The sequence below is a fragment of the Schistocerca nitens genome, unplaced genomic scaffold (assembly GCF_023898315.1).
Source record: "Schistocerca nitens isolate TAMUIC-IGC-003100 unplaced genomic scaffold, iqSchNite1.1 HiC_scaffold_376, whole genome shotgun sequence".
Lineage (NCBI taxonomy): Eukaryota > Metazoa > Arthropoda > Insecta > Orthoptera > Acrididae > Schistocerca > Schistocerca nitens.
Window position 1 is genome coordinate 2,284,230 of NW_026045910.1, and position 16,668 is coordinate 2,300,897.

The 16,668-nt window shown below is 43.4% G+C and overlaps 1 protein-coding gene across 1 annotated transcript in view; it reads right to left on the reverse strand.

Moving 5' to 3' along the window:
* Positions 1–520: 520 nt before the first annotated feature.
* The window catches only part of LOC126229619 (mucin-2-like), an 82,002-nt gene continuing 65,854 nt past the window's right edge, over positions 521–16,668 (reverse strand). The window contains exon 3 of the mRNA XM_049942364.1: positions 521–1,913. Coding sequence (XP_049798321.1) covers positions 927–1,913 — 987 coding nt within the window. The 3' untranslated portion in view covers positions 521–926. The remainder of the gene's footprint in view (positions 1,914–16,668) is intronic.

Genomic DNA, 16,668 nt, shown 5'->3' on the forward strand with positions numbered 1-16,668 from the left:
GAGACATAATTACCACATTTGATGTGTTTTTAGTTTACAAAAATTATTGTGCCTTATTATAATAACACGATTAAATTTTTTCCAGCCAATGATTGCTTACGACAAAACTTGCGGTGTGAGAGGACAGAAGTTTGAACAGAAAACATACATTGTTCTGTTCAAAAATTGGTCAATTGTTGAGCATAATATTACAAATGCTTGAAAACTAGAGTGGCTAATAACCAAACACAAAAAATAATGTTAGTGATAATTTAAATAGTGTAAGGTTGGACCAATAAATTTCTCTGTACAATAATGATGTTCTAGGTGCTATTACTGAGCGCTGGCAAAGGCCTAGAGACCAGGTAGGTGGTTCACAACATTGAAGTAGATATTATTACACCAAAAACGTATTTCTGGCTTCAGTCACAAGAATAAGCCCGCAGAGAGAAGTATGGCGATCGTCGCCTAACGAATATGCAGAAACTTGTTGTGGAAAAGATGTTAACCTCTATATTATATAAGTTATACTTGCCATATTTGTTAAATTATCGCAAAAAACCATATTAAGGTCCGTATTTGCTCACTATTTAATTTCGTGGTGTGGTGGGGGGAGTCATTTTCACAGAATTCTTTTTGTTACTCCCAGCATAAATAAAAACAAAAAAGTGAAAGGAAAAGTAATGCTTTATACTGCTTTTGTATCATATGCAGCATCACAGCTTGGAAAAACTGTAGAATACTATTACGTTAACACATATAATACGGGTCATATAACAAGCTATATCTCTCCTCTGACGAACCGAAAGGAGAAAGTCTTGCGGAAGGTCTTTGACGCACTATGGTTGTGAAGTTTCCGGTACACAACGGCAAGTAAAAATCGTCTGATTGTCGGCGTGGGTTGTGTAGTTATGAGTAAATGGACAAAGTGGAAATTGACCTGTAAATTACACTGAATGAACTGGAGTCTGTGACACAAGAGGAACTCTTGCAGTGCTCGTAGTTGTGGTAGTCATGGTCGAGGTCGACGTCGTGGAGTCCACTGGCGGCAGCGGATGAGCCGTCGTCGTGGTCGTCGTGGTTGCTGAGGATGTAGACTCTGGTGGTGATGCAGTGGGTGGATGCTCTGTTGTTGTTGTTGTTGTGGATGTAGGCTCCGGCGGTTGGACTGTAGATGGGTGCTGCGTTGTTGTGGTTGTGGTTGTCGTTGTCGATGTAGATTCTGGTGGTTGTGCAGTGGGCGGATGCTCTGTTGTTGTTGTTGTGGATGTAGGCTCCGGCGGTAGGACTGTAGATGGGTACTGCGTTGTTGTGGTTGTGGTTGTCGTTGTCGATGTAGATTCTGGTGGTTGTGCAGTGGGCGGATGCTCTGTTGTTGTTGTGGATGTAGGCTCCGGCGGTAGGACTGTAGATGGGTACTGCGTTGTTGTGGTTGTGGTTGTTGTTGTCGATGTAGATTCTGGTGGTGGTGCCGAAGATGGGTGTTGTGTTGTTGTTGTTGTTGCCGGTGTTACCGTCGCCGTCGTCGTCGTCACTTTTGATGTAGACTCCGATGGAAGACCAGTTGTCGTTGGTATTAATGTTGTGATGGTCGTATCTACCGTCCATGTTGCATCTTCCGCCGTTGTCGAATCCAGTATTGTTGTCTCATCAGTCGTCAGTCCCGTCGTACTTATTTCCGATGTATCTTCAGTAGCCATTGTGTCAGTTGTACCTATAGGCTCTTCTGTCGTTTCCGTAGGCGCTTCCGTCTCCAGTGGTGTTGTGTCTATTGTAACTGTAGTATCTTGCATCGGTTCTGTTGTGGTCATATATGTTCTCGACACATCTCCAGGAATCGCCAACTTCTCTGCTGGTCTCTTATTTGTATCTGCATGCTCTGCTGTTTCCGCCATCAATACCATCGTCTCGATCAGCTCGGAAGTACGTCGACTCTGCCAAGAGAAAGAAACTTTTGAATCACCAGTTTATGCACAGCTGTCCTTTTCGAAACATGGGTGGGTAAAGTTGTATAGCCCTGTCGGATGAAAGGCAGCTCAGCTCACTGAAAGAAGATATATGTTTGTGATGTGTTGGCACACAGTTCGTTCTGCTGTTCTGTACAGACAAGCACTGTCAGAAACTACGATAGCGTCTAGCGTATCTCAAGGGCCACTGCTATACACGAGATGTGTAGAAATGTAAATGTAGCCTAAAGAGTTTGTTCGCAGAGGACACAGTTGTGTACCGAGAAGTGACATCGTTAGAAACTTGTCACAGAATACCGACTTGCAGATGATCAGCACCTATACTCCGTTCATCGTAAGAATAAACCTGATGTAAACAAAACACAAACGCGATTATTGGTCATATTCCGTAGCACATGTACACTGGTTTTGTTGCGCTCTTGGAAGTAAGTCCTACTTATGTATTAGCTACCGGGTGATCAAAAAGTCAGTATAAGTTTGAAAACTGAGTAAATCACGGAATTATGTAGATAGAGAGGTACAAATTGAAACATATGCTTGGAATGACATGGGGTTTTATTAGAACTAAAAAAATACAAAAGTTCAAAAAATGTCCGACAGATGGCGCTTCATCTTATCAGAATAGCAATAATTAGCATAACAAAGTAAGACAAAGCAAAGATGATGTTCTTTACAGCAAATGCTCAATATGTCCGCCATCATTCTTCAACAATAGCTGTAGTCGAGGAATAATGTTGTCAACAGCATTGTAAAGCATGTCCGGGGTTATGGTGAGGCATTGGAGTCGGATGTTGTCTTTCAGCATCCCTAGAGATGTCGGTCGATCACGATACACTTGCGACCTCGGGTAACGCCAAAGCCAATAATCGCACGGACTGAGGTCTGGGGACCTGGGAGGCCAAGCATGACGAAAGTGGCGGCTGAGCACACAATCATCACCAAACGACGTGCGCAAGAGATCTTTCATGCGTCTAGCAATATGGGGTGGAGCTCCATCCTGCATAAACATCGTACGTTTCAGCAGGTGTTTATCAGCCAGGCTGGGGATGATGCGATTCTGTAACATATCGGCGTACCTCTCACCCGTCACGGTAGCAGTTACAAAACCAGAATCACGCATTTCCTCGAATAAAAAAGGCCCGATAACGGTAAATGTGGTAAATCCAACCCATACCGTGACTTTCTCGTCGTGCAGTGGAGTTTCCACGACAGTTCTAGGATTTTCGGTAGCCCAAATTCTGCAGTTGTGGGCGTAGACAGACGCTCGGAGCGTGAAATGAGCTTCGTCGGTCCACAACACGTTAGTCAACCAATCGTCATCTTCCACCATCTTTTGAAACGCCCACACAGCAAATGCCTTCCGCTTCACTAAATCGCCAGGTAACAGTTCATGATGCCGATGGATTTTGTACGGATAGCATCGGAGGCTACGCCTCAGTGCCAACCAAACAGTAGTGTATGGAATACCGGTGCGACGTGCGACTGCACGTGCGCTGATTTCCCCGTGCATAGACGAAACCGCTACAGTCTCCATTTCTTCCTGAACTGTCTCAGCAGCATTACGCCTTGTGCTCGGTCGGCCACTACGCGGTCTGTCGTCTAAACAACCCGGGGCTTCGAACTTCGAAATCATTCTCGCCACAGCTGCATTTGTCAACGGACCTTTACCCGTTCGAATCCCCTTCCTATGGCGATAGGATCATAACGCTGAACTAGCACATTCCCCATTCTGATAATACAGCTTGTAGTGGTTAATAAAAAAAAGAAAAGAAAACGAAAAGGTTGAAAATGTTGGGAAGAAATGGTGAATAAAAAGGGGGTTTTAAAATCGTAAATGACCGTGAAAAAGGGAAAGAATGAAAAACAAATCGGACTTCGTATTACAGAAAAGCTATCGGACTTCGTGATTCGGAAAAGCTATTGTTGGGTTGGTCCTTGTGGCGTTTTTGAGCAAAAGTTAAACCAATTTCCACTACAAAAATTATTGAAAAAGAACAGAGACTAACAAAATGTAACTGACAGGGGGGAATGGCGTAGATAAGAGTTCATCCTTTACCAGGTTAAATATCTTCTTTCGTGCGGCGTCCAGGTCTTCAAAAATCTCCTACTTCATTTCTGCGTGAAAAGTCTGCTCCGAAATCTTGCAATAAGTGTCATTGTCCAGCAATTTCTAATGTATACAAAAACCGTCTTGATATTAAATGCAATTTAATTTACTTTGCTACTTCCATCCTCCGAATTTCTTAACAACTTCCACAATATGTCTACACATTAAAATCAGATCAAGACTAGCTAAAAAGTTTTTTTTTTTTTTTTACGTCTTCATCAGATCACGTCTGCCTTAAGCTTCGGCTATCAAGAGACAATCAAGAAACGGATAGAAAACAAAAAAAGAGTTACAACTATACTATTTTTTCTGCCGCCGAGCGCTCATACCGCTGCTACGGGATATTTTTTTATCTGAGGGAACGAGTGTAGCGCGGCGAAATTCAAAGTCCCGCTACAAGCTTCACTAAAAGCGCCTTTTCAGGTATCGTCAACATGCTGCGACTGCTGGCGCATCTGATTCTCTCTCTCATTACAGCTCCTTTTATACACGATTGTTATGCGCAGTCACTGAGTCACTGACGTTTTGCTGTCCAGCGCCATCTGTCGGACATTTTGTGAACTTTGTTTTTTTTGGTTCTAATAAAACCCCATGTCATTCCAAGCATGTGTGTCAATTTTTACCTCTCTATCTACATTATTCCGTGGTTTATTAAGTTTTCAAATTTATACTGACTTTTTGATCACCCGGTATATTATTACTAAGTAACGTAAAATGAAGCTTTAAGACATTCAAATGTATTAGCAGCCATCCATCAACGTTTTTCTTAACCACGCTTTAGTTATGCAGTTTTTATTTTAAAAAATCGTGTATAGTCACAGCCTCTCTACTCTTGTTATCTGATTGTCGGCGCTGTTTATACGCAGTACGAAAATGGTGAGGCTGCTTCCAGTTCCGTAGTGAAACACGCGTGTGGAACAGGGTTAAAAAGTGCCGAGAAATAGGTTTTTTTAATGTTTGTCATAAATTTACAGAGGTAATTAATTAGCTTTGAAGTTTTCCGAGGGACTATATTACATACAGTTGCAACGAAGTTACACATTCGTGTACAGCAGAATCGGTAGCGTAGGAGCTGGTTCAAGTGTCGCACAGCGAAGTTTTTTATCGTTCATTTTGAATTACCTACCTCCCGTAATTCTAAAATTAATCATCATTTTTTATGAATAATGCACGTCTTCTTGCTTTCAATTAGATATTGCACTCGGAATACCTGTTTTCATTTCAAAAATAAATTCTCAACTATCGATATTTTATGAAAAACTTAATAAAGGTTGCTTATATTAATAAAACATGACATTTATTTTTAACGCAAAAATGAAAAACTGATACTCTTTATTTGGGCTATGTCCATTGTTTTATACCACAATTGTAGATAAGTGTCGATATGTGTCGTAGAAACACGAAAAAAAAAATCATTTTCACAGAATCGAGCACACCCAACAGAACCGATCAGGAGCCAAGTTAAGGGATTTGGCTCGAGAAATAACAAGACTGTTAAGCTGCCAGACCTGCTCGAACTGACGCACGCAGCTTTTTCACATGTTACTGCCGAACGTTGGCCGGGATGTAGAATGACACGTCATAAAAGAAGAGGAGAAAATGCGGCACCTGGATGGCTTCGTGGATTCTATTGTTTATCGACTCGTTATAAACGTAGCAGATGACAGTTCTAGTACTGAAATGTAATTTTCGGATTTGGATGAGGAAGGAGCTGAGAGTTTACCAGACGCCTGATTGTAATTAATACTTTCACTGGCTTCAGTATTCAATAGTGCGGTGAAATCCCTGCAGTATGCTTTTGCATCACACATTAGTCGCTCAGAAAAATTACCCCGTGTTTAAATTAGATATTTTCACCACTCTTGTTTGTAATTAGAATACTATTTCAGGTGAGAACGAGAGCATTTTATGCTTTCCGCCAGGTCGCCCTAAAAGGAAGCGGTAGTGCTGGAGTTTTGCCGAATGTTATTTCATTCTGTTTAAAAATTAAATGACATTCGAAACTATATTGTTTCTTTGCCCGCCTCTTTTTATGTCTGAACTGCAACTGCTCACATCATTGCAGGTTTATTGGATTGCTGGTTGGCCAGTGTTGCCCAAGTTCAATGCGCCGGTAAAGCCGTTGTCCCGCACATTATCGCTCAATAGCCTATACGTGCGTGTAATACAGCGTAAAACTTATCTTTGTCATCGTACTTGACTGTACTGGTCACAACATGGCTTCCGCTCCACGTGAGACGAAATCCAATGAGATTCAAGCAAACGCGGAAGAATACACGGCGTAATGTTTACATCAGGTATATTGTTGTGATGAGTAGAGTACGAGCGGCGTTTGGAAAGTCCGTGCAAAGTTTGAGAGATGGCACCACCGGCGCGTATCGAGGTCATGTTTAGTTAGTAGCATCTTTGGAAAGAACGCACACCAAGTTTCATCCATATTGGTCTATTTCTTTGGGTTTGGGATTCGTGTAAAACAAGGAAGTGATTGTCAAAAAATGGACGAAAAATAATTTCGTGTAGTGATTAAACGTTACTTTATGAAAGACTAAACGCCTCAGGAGACTAAAGAGAAGCTTGATAAACATTATGGTGACTCTGCATCTTCGATTAGAACAATTTATAAGTGGTTTCAAAATTTTCGGAGTGACCATATGGGCACAAGTGATTCTGAACGTTCTGGACGCCCTGTGGGGAGGTTACGACTCCAGAAATCCTTGATAAAATGCATGATACGGTGATGGATGACAAAGGAGTTAAGGTGCGTGAGATTGCTAGTGCTGTGGGAATCTTGAGTGAATGGATACATAATATTTTGCATAAGCATTTGGACATGAGAAAGCTATCCGCAAGATGGGTTCTGCGACTGCTCACGCTTGACCAAAAGCGGAATCGTGTGAAGTGTTGCGAGGATGGTTTGCAGTTGTTCAGGAAGAATCCGCAGGACTTAAAGCGTCATTTCGTCTCTGTGGATGAAACATGGATACATTACTATACTCCTGAGACGAAACAACAATCTAAACAATGGGTTACCAAGGGAGAATCTGCTCCAAAAAAGGTGAAGACCATTCCTTGGGCCGAAAAGTTTATGGCGACTGTCTTTTGGGATTCGTAAGGGATAATCCTCATCGACTATCTGGAAAAGGGTAAACCTATTATAGGTGAATATTATTCATCGTTATTGGACCGTTTGAAAACCGAGCTGCAAGAAAAACGCCGACGATTGGACCGCAAAAAAGTCCTTTTCCATCACGAAAATGCACCAGCTCACTCCTCAGCAGCTGTGGTTGCAAAATTAATGGAAATAGGATTCCAACTCGTTTCACATCCTTGGCTCCCTCAGACTTCTATTTGTTCCCCAATTTGAAGAAATGGCTGGCGGGACAAAAATTTTATTCAAACGAGGAGGTGATTGTAGCAACCAATAGCTATTTTGCAGACTTGGACAATTCGTATTATTCGGAAGGGATCAACAAATTAGAACAGCGTTGGACAAAGTGTATAAGTCTAAAGAGAGACTATGTTGAAAAATAAAAAAGGTTTACCCCAAACACGTAAGTAGTTTTTATTTTTGCACGGACTTTTCAAACGACCCTCGTATAGTTCACAGATTGACAGCTGACCCTCAACGTAAGCAAATGTAATGCAACGCTAGTGAAGGGACGAAAAGATGCGACTGCGAGGCAGGATATCAGTCACGACCTTCTCGCATCTAGGAAATCAACCCAGAGTAGTTTAAGATGCAAATTAAATGAATAAGTTTGATCGTAGAGAAGGCAGATGGCAGACTGAGGTTGATTAGAAGAAGCAGAATGAAGTGTAATACACTCATGGAAGAGATTGCTTGCGATATACTCGCTCCAGCAATTTTTGAGTATTGTTCGCCCGTCTGGGACCCTTGCTAGGTTGGTTTCCGTAGCATTAACAGAAGAGAACGCAGAAGTTGATTCGCTGCGACTTTGTTAGGTCAGCGAAATGCTCAACAATCTGTAGTGGAAGACATCACTTGAAAGATGTTGCGCTTCGCGAGTAGCCTTACCTACAAACTTTCGAGAACTCGCTATCGAAAAGGAGTCAAGAAAGAAAGCACTTCCTCCAACGCACGTCCCTCGTAAAGAATACGACGATAAAACTGGATAACTTCGGACTGACACAGAAGGGTACCAACGTTTTTTCTTCCTGTGTACCATCCAAGATCGTGAAAGGTGGCTGCCCTATTCGCTATGGTAATTCTGAGTATGTCATGGTCCATAAATGTGAGTTAATTTGTAAATTTGATAAATGTTTTTGAGCCTTGTAATACCGCTTTAACAATGCCTTTGTAATTACACTGATAAGCCAAAACATTGTGACCTCTGCCCACTCCGACGTTGGATGCTGTCTGGTGGCGTTGCGGCAGCTAAAGTATGTAAGTAGGGCAGTCACGGATGGGGAATCACCCTTGCGGACATGTGGGCTGCAAATGGGCAAATACATTGAGGTAAGTGACTTTGATAAAGGGCAGGTTATTATTACGCAGACCATGGGCGTACACAGCGAGGGGCAGGGGGGGAGCTGCACCCCCCCCCCCCCCCCCCCCGAAGATATTCGAACTCGTTCGCGCAGATCCGGGAGTAATTTTTTCGTCTTCGGCACGTTACTCTCGGCAGGGAAGTTTATAGAAATAATAAATTTAGCGAAAAGCAATCCGCTCTGCTATTCGCGGGCATGTTACGTCGCCAAGGAACAGCGTATTCGCTTGTAGGCAGTAAGGGATCATGACTATGTGAAGTTTCTAACGAACAACATCTGCTCCTAAATTATTAATTTTTTAGTTACAGCTGACGCTAACTCTAGATTAATAGCAGTTGTGCAGGTTATGACAAGCAGTAGATGGCGAGACATTTAGTGCAAGTGATTTATAAAATAATTTTTAGAACGTTCCACAAAACTGGCCATCACCGAAAAAATTACCGGGCACTTCAGTAAAAGCCCCATTAAGGGCTGCCTGAAGCCCTTGCTCACTTGCATAATTTAATGAGTCCATTTTCTGGATTGTTACTATGTGACGAAGAAAGATTATATAACAAGAAATTATCGGCGGCCAAGAGTGCTAGTGGAACGCTCGTTCGGATTTTTGACGAGCAAGTTGCATATTCTCCCAAAGAAAAAAAAACGACTTTAGAACACCAAGATATTGTTATTCAGTGCATCTCCTTCTTTCACAACATATTAATCGATAATGGTAGACCCAAAATCTCCCTTCAGTTGAGTTTTTACCAGGACATAATCGAAAACAGTGCTTTGAAGCATGCTTTCAGAAGCAAACAGTGGAGCTTCAAGAAGGATGAGGAGCGGAGGAGAGGTGTTCAAAACCTGTCAACTGTCATTATTGCAAATTTACCTCATGAATCGTTTATTGAATACTGTAACTACTGGGGCTGTCATTTCTTTATTAAAATGATAAAATTTGTACGTAACTCAGATATGATAATATACCAAAGTTTAAGCGTTTCTTGTCTGTAGTATTTTTGGTAGTTATTTATTTTAATTTTTTATACTTATACAGTTCATTCCAAGCTTGGCACACCAGACCTCTGTCGTGGCAGTGTTTGTTTTTCTGATCCCACAACACGGGATGTTGACGTACTTATGGGACTTTCGATGTCCATCGCATCCAAAGTTGTATTTTTAAACAAGTGCATTCTTATATTTAAAATGTTTATTGAAAGCGGTTTTTCACTAGTCTACTGTTTTATTTAATAAGAACTTCTGCATGTTTTCTCGGATTGTACAAGTGCATTCTTGTGTTTAAAATGTTTATTAAAAGCAGTTTTTCACTGGTTTACTGCTTTATTTAATAAGAAGTGCTGTATGTTGTCTCGAGTCCTCGTTTCCTGAGACTAGTATGACCTGCCCCCCCCCCCCCCCCCCCAATCGCCCAGTTCAGATCCTGGTACGCCCTTGACGCAGACCCTGTGAATGAGGATCTCGAAAACGGCGAAGCTAGTTGAATGTTCACGTGATACTGTCGTGAGCATCTACAGATAGAGGTACAAGGACAGTGGAACTACCACTAGGCGCTAAATGGTTGGACGTCCACGACTCTTCACAGAACGTGGGGTTTGGAGGCTTGTCTGCTCTGTAAAGTGATGGTGATATGTGGCATATCTGCAGAAAGAGCATTATGCTGGTGCATCGCACAATTGTTTCGGAGCACACCGTTCATCGTACACTGTTGAACACGGAGCTCTGCAGCGGACTACCCCTACGCGTTCACATGTTGAGCCAACGACATCGTCAATTGCTATTGCAGTGGGCACGGGGAATTCGTTCTTCGACCGTCGATCAATGGAAACGTGTCGGCTCTTCGAGGGAATCACACTTTTGATACACTGAGTCGATGGTCGTCTTCACAAACGCCGTCGTCAAGGTGAACGGCGGCTCGAAACGTGCAGCCCGCCACGAACGCAGTTTGGTGGGAGCAGTATTATACTATGAGAGACATTCTCCTGCTCTTGCATGGGTAGCAGCCGAAAACCTGCTGACAGCTGCGAACCACTTGCATCCCTTCATATTTGATACTTATATGGATATGGTGTCTGTTCTTTCGGGACTTCTGTAAGAGTTCGGGGAATATGTGTGCATTCCCACAGACGAACAGACACCATATCCATATAAGTATATTGCCAGAACTATATACTTACATGGATATGGGGACTGTTCTTTCGGACATGTCCGAAAGATCAGTCCCCATATCCATGTAAGTATATAGTTCTGGCAATACCGGCCATGACCTTCTTCTTCTGTGGGGATGCACACATATTACCCGAGCTCTTACGGGACTTGGTAAGAATGTCTTCCACGAGTAATGAGTATGTTGGGTAGGGACAAAATGTTCAAATGGGTGTGAAATCTTATGGGACTTAACTGCTAAGGTCATGAGTCCCTAAGCTTACACACTACTTAACCTAAATTGTACTAAGGACAAACACACATACCCATGCCCGAGGGAGGACTCGAACCTCCGCCGGGACCTGCCGCACAGTCCATGACTGCAGCGCCTTAGACCGCTCGGCTGGGTAGGGACACTACGAATGTAATTCTTGAGTTTCTCCCGGCGTATTTGATAATCCAAATATCCACGGGTGTACTGCCGGTCTACAGTGTCCAACGGGCACAATATTTCGGCGATCATACATGTCGCCATCATCAGGTGAACTGACGGACTGAGCTCCTGTGAACGTGCCGGCACGGAGATCCGTACACTATGGCTGCTCAGGGGGAACTGGGTTCGGTCGCGGCAGCGGCCGATTTAAATACCCTCTGGCCACATGGTATGGATAAACTCCTTGACTTCCTTACACATCTAAACTCCATACACCCCAACATCAAATTCACTATGGAGACTGAAACGGAGGGTAAACTACCTTTCCTTGACGTCTTGGTCAAGAGAAGGCCTGACGGCACCCTAGGTCATGGGGTGTATCGGAAGACAACGCACACTGATCTGTATTTGCACGCAGACAGCTGCCACCACCCTTCACAGAGGAATGGGGTGCTTAAAACTCTAGTACATAGGGCGCGCACTATCTCTGACGCAGAGAGTCTACCCCAGGAATTGGAACATCTGAGAACTGTATTTCGAAAAAATGGGTACTCAGAGTGGCAGATTCAACGTGCTCTCCGCCCACCCACTACAGCACAACCTGTGGAGATGGATGAAATCACGAGGGAGGAGGTAGGCACTGCGTTTATCCCATATACAGGCGCACTCTCGGGGAAAATCGCCCGCATTTTGAAGAAACACCGGGTCGGAGCTGTGTTTTGTCCTCCGAATAAAACTCGTGCACTGGTGGGGAGCGCCAAAGATGACCTCGGTTTGAGGAAGGCCGGCGTGTACCAGATTCCGTGTCAATGTGGCAAGTCGTATATTGGTCAGACGATGCGTACCGTCGAGGATCGATGCCGTGAACACCAGAGGCACACTCGACTGATGTATCCGAGCAAGTCGACGGTCGCTGAACATTGTTTGTCGGAAAACCACGCTATGGAGTATGACCGCACGAGGATTCTGGTACAGACGTCGAGATACTGGGACAGCGTTGTTAGAGAGGCCATCGAAATTCGCACCAATGACGACCTCATAAACCGTGACTGTGGCTATAATCTTAGCAAGGCTTGGGAACCAGCGATTGGGTTAATCAAGAGTAAATCGAGCAAATGTATAGTTGTGACGACCACGGCGGACAGAGCCATCACACCGACGTCTTCTCAGACGCCGTCGCAATCTGTTCCACCGCGCGACCGTGGCGCGGGGCGCGGACGGCGGAGTGAGCGCGCCGCGGGCGGAGGGTATTTAAATCGGCCGCCGCCGCGACCGAACCCAGTTCCCCCTGAGCAGCCATAGTGTACGGATCTCCGTGCCGGCACGTTCACAGGAGCTCAGTCCGTCAGTTCACCTGATGATGGCGACATGTATGATCGCCGAAATATTGTGCCCGTTGGACACTGTAGACCGGCAGTACACCCGTGGATATTTGGACTACGAATGTAGTGTGTGGACGTATATGGTGAGAATGTGGGTCGCGCGGGAGGCGTGCGCGAGATAGTCCCTGAAGTCGCATTATCCTCCGTACCCTCGGTGGCTCAGATGGATAGAGCGTCTGCCATCTAAGTAGGAGATCCCATGTTCGAGTCCCGGTCGGGGCACACATTTTCACCTGTCCCCGTTGATATATATGAACGCCCGTCAGCAGCTGGAGGAATTCATATAATTCTAATTTCCTTCATACTTGATGTCTTCACGGACGGCGATGTCTTCTTCCAGCAGTAGAACTGCTCGTGTCGCGGGGCCAGAATCGTGCTACAATGGTTTGAGGAGCATTATAGTGAACTCACGTTCATATCACGGCGACCACATTCGCCTGATGTGACTCCTATGGAACCCATCTGGGTCGTTTTCGGGCGCCATCACAGTGTACGCAAATCAGCTGCAGCGTTATTTACACGAATTACTTGACCAGTGCGTATACATATGTTGCCACATACGGACAAACAAGCAATTAAACAGGTATTTATAATGTTTTGGCCGATCAGTGTAGACACTTTCGAACTGTGTTCAAGACAAGAGATGTTGGACAGAGAGGTTAGCTTTACTTTGTCAGAGTAGACTCATGGTGTGCTAGTAGCAACAGTGTGGTAATGTACTTGGTATGAAATGGACTGAAGCTGGTCTGTCCTGCAGCGGAGGTAACATTATTTGGAGCAATTTTTGTAATATGATGTTTAAAGATAGATATTTAAGCAAAAGGATTATAATATTGAATGAATGAGAAAATGTAACATTTAAAGGTAACGCGGTTTGCCATGTTTGTAATTACTATAGTTCGCTCATTGTTATAACAGTGCTTATGGTTTAGATTTTCTGTAGGGTTTTTTGTAATGAAGTTGGTTTAGATTTTCTGTAAGGATTTTTGTAATGAAGTTATATGGTTCCGTCTTCCAATGCAGTGATAAATGCTAAAGAGACATTTTACAAATTAGTCCGTGTATGCAAAGTGTGGAAAGTTGTATTGTTAGAATGACGTAACGAATACAGTTGAAACTTAAAGCGCCGATTTAATTATTTCTTTGTCGCCGAGATTGGTACCCGATTTTTCATTTGCTGTCATAGTTTTGACTGCACACTCGCATTGCATATCGCGAGTGGTGTGCTGAGTAACATTTTTGAGTATTGACGAAATCCCGTCTCGCACTGCACAACGCCATTAGGGGGAGTGAAACTTAATTCTAATAGTCAGGCCGCTATTTTATGTACATAAAAAATAAAAAAAAAACAAGATCACAGAGCAGATGAGCGATCCATTGCGTAAAGGGAAGCCATAAATTTCATTATCATTGTAGTTCATATTATCAGTTCGCCCCGATAGCTGAGTGGTCAGCACGGCGGTCTGTCACGCCAAGGGGCACGGGTTCGATTCCCGGCTGTATCGGAGATTTTCTCCGCTCAGGGACTGGGTGTTGTGTTGTCCTCATTACTATTTCATCATCGTCAGTGGAAAGTAACGGGAATTCACCACTGGAATCACTTCCCTAGATGCTCATGTGGTGGACCTCTCTGACGAGGCTTTCCCCATGACAAGACCTGCCGTAAGGCAGAACGCAAAGTAAGTTTGCATAATGTCTGAGTGCATTTACGAGAATAATATCAGTAAAAGTTGCAAGGTTTAAGTCGAGTGAAATGTTTTATGAAAGTGCTACACTGCGATTTCACACAGATTTATCAGATAAAGTTGAAAAATGGTTCAAATGGCTCTGAGCACTATGGGACTTAACAGCTGTGGTCATCAGTCCCCTAGAACTTAGAACTACTTAAACCTAACTAACCTAAGGACATCACATACATCCATGCCCGAGGCAGGATTCGAACCTGTGACCGTAGCAGTCGCGCGGTTCCGGACTGCGCGCCTAGAACCACGAGACCACCGCGGCCGGCTATCAGATAAAGTCAAACGCGTTTTATTCAGTGATCATTTGTTGTGTAATTACGTTAGTCCTAGTACAGCAATTGCTTTCTAAATTAATAAATATTCGCGATATTCAGAGTAAACATTTAATACAAAGTCATTTTGTTCCAGAGTCAGGTAGCGTACGTAAATTTGATTGAGAACGGATTTCTTTCTCGCAGTCGTATTGTTAGATAGACTGGTTAATCTGGATTTCCAATCGCATAAGTGGCAGTCTATCTAACAATACGACTGCGAGAAAGAAATCAGTTCTCAATCAAATTTACGTACGCTACCTGACTCTGTAACAAAATTACTTTGTATTAAATGTGGCAGGGGTAAAATACAGGAAGCGCAAGGCAGATGGCAGTTATAACAGTCGAGGGGCATGAAATGGAAGCAGTGGTTGGGAAGGGAGTGAGACACAGGTGTAGCCTCTCCCCGATGCTATTCAAACTGTATATTCAGCAAAAAGTAAAGGAAACATAAGGAAAGTTCGAAGTATGTATTACAATTCATGGAGAAGAAATAAAGACTTTGAGGTTCGCCGATGACATTGTAATTCTGTCAGAGACAGCAAAGGACTTGGAAGAGCAGTTGAACGGAATGGACAGTGTCTTGAAAGGAGGATGTAAGATGAACATCAACAAAAGCAAAACGAGGATAATGGAATGCAGTCGAATTAAGTCGGGCGATGCCGAGGGAATTAGATTAGGAAATGAGACACTTAAGGTAGTAAAGGAGTTTCACTATTTGGGGAGCAAAATAACTGATGATGGTCGAAGTAGAGAAGATATAAAATGTAGACTGGCAATGGGAAGGAAAGCATTTCTGAAGAAGAGAAATTTGTTAACATCGAGTATAGATTTAAGTGTCAGGAAGTCGTTTCTGAAAGTATTTGTATGGAGTGTAGCCATGTATGGAAGTGAAACATGGACGATAAATTGTTTAGACAAGAAGAGAATAGAAGCTTTCGAAATGTGGTGCTACAGAAGAATGCTGAAGACTAGATGGGTAGTTCACATAACTAATGAGTAGGTATTGAATAGAATTGGGGAGGAGTTTGTGGCACAACTTGACTAGAAGAAGGGATCGGTAGGTAGGACATGTTCTGAGGAATCAAGGGATCACCAATTTAGTACTGAAGGGCAGCGTGGAGGGTAAAAATCGTAGAGGGTGACCAAGAGATGAATACACTAAGCAGATTCAGAAGGATGTAGGCTGCAGTAGGTACTGGGAGATGAAGAAGCTTGCACAGGATAGAGTAGCATGGAGACCTGCATCAAACCAGTCTCAGGACTGAAGACCACAACAACAACAGCATGGGCTTCACGTATTTCCATCTCAAATAAGCTTCAGATATTTTCAGTCAACATTTCACAGTTATTAACTTTGCATATTTTACCATCTAGTTTCACAATTATACGAGTGTTACTACATTTGAAAGAATACTTTCAAACGGAATATGAACGGGAAAAATGGTGCTATTGCACCATATGCTGTCTCCAGACACTAAATTGTGGCTTGCCGATAGCAGTTGCAGGTGTGGATGTAGTGCTGTACAGGTGCACCAGGAGAAGTCCCAGCAGCTTGTATAGATCGCGTAGGATACGGTGGATGATGCGCAGTGACCAGTTTCCGACCAAGGTGCTGGGCGAGTTCATTCGTTTGTTTGGACGGGGAGGCCGATAAGTGTTTTCGAGAATCGAGGCTCGCACCCCTCAAACGATTTTACAGAAACTATTCGGTAAAGAAATTTCATTTTTGCTTTACTTACAGCTTTATATGTCGGGCTAATGATGATGTGCCATCATTTCGTTAATGGCCATAGTTAATGTGGTATTTACGTGTAAGTAAGACACTTTGCGAAATTCGGAAAAGTGTGCAGTGAAAAATAGAGGTCGCTATGACTTTGTGTTTGGTGCATATTACGTAGTAACTACTGGCCATTAAAACTGCTACACCAAGAAGAAACGAAGATGATAAACGGGTATTCATTTGACAAATATATTATACTAGAACTGACATGTGATTACATTTTCACGCAATTTGGGTGCATAGATACTGAGAAATCAGTACCCAGAACAACCACCTCTGGCCGTAATGACGCCCTCGATACGCCTGGGTATTG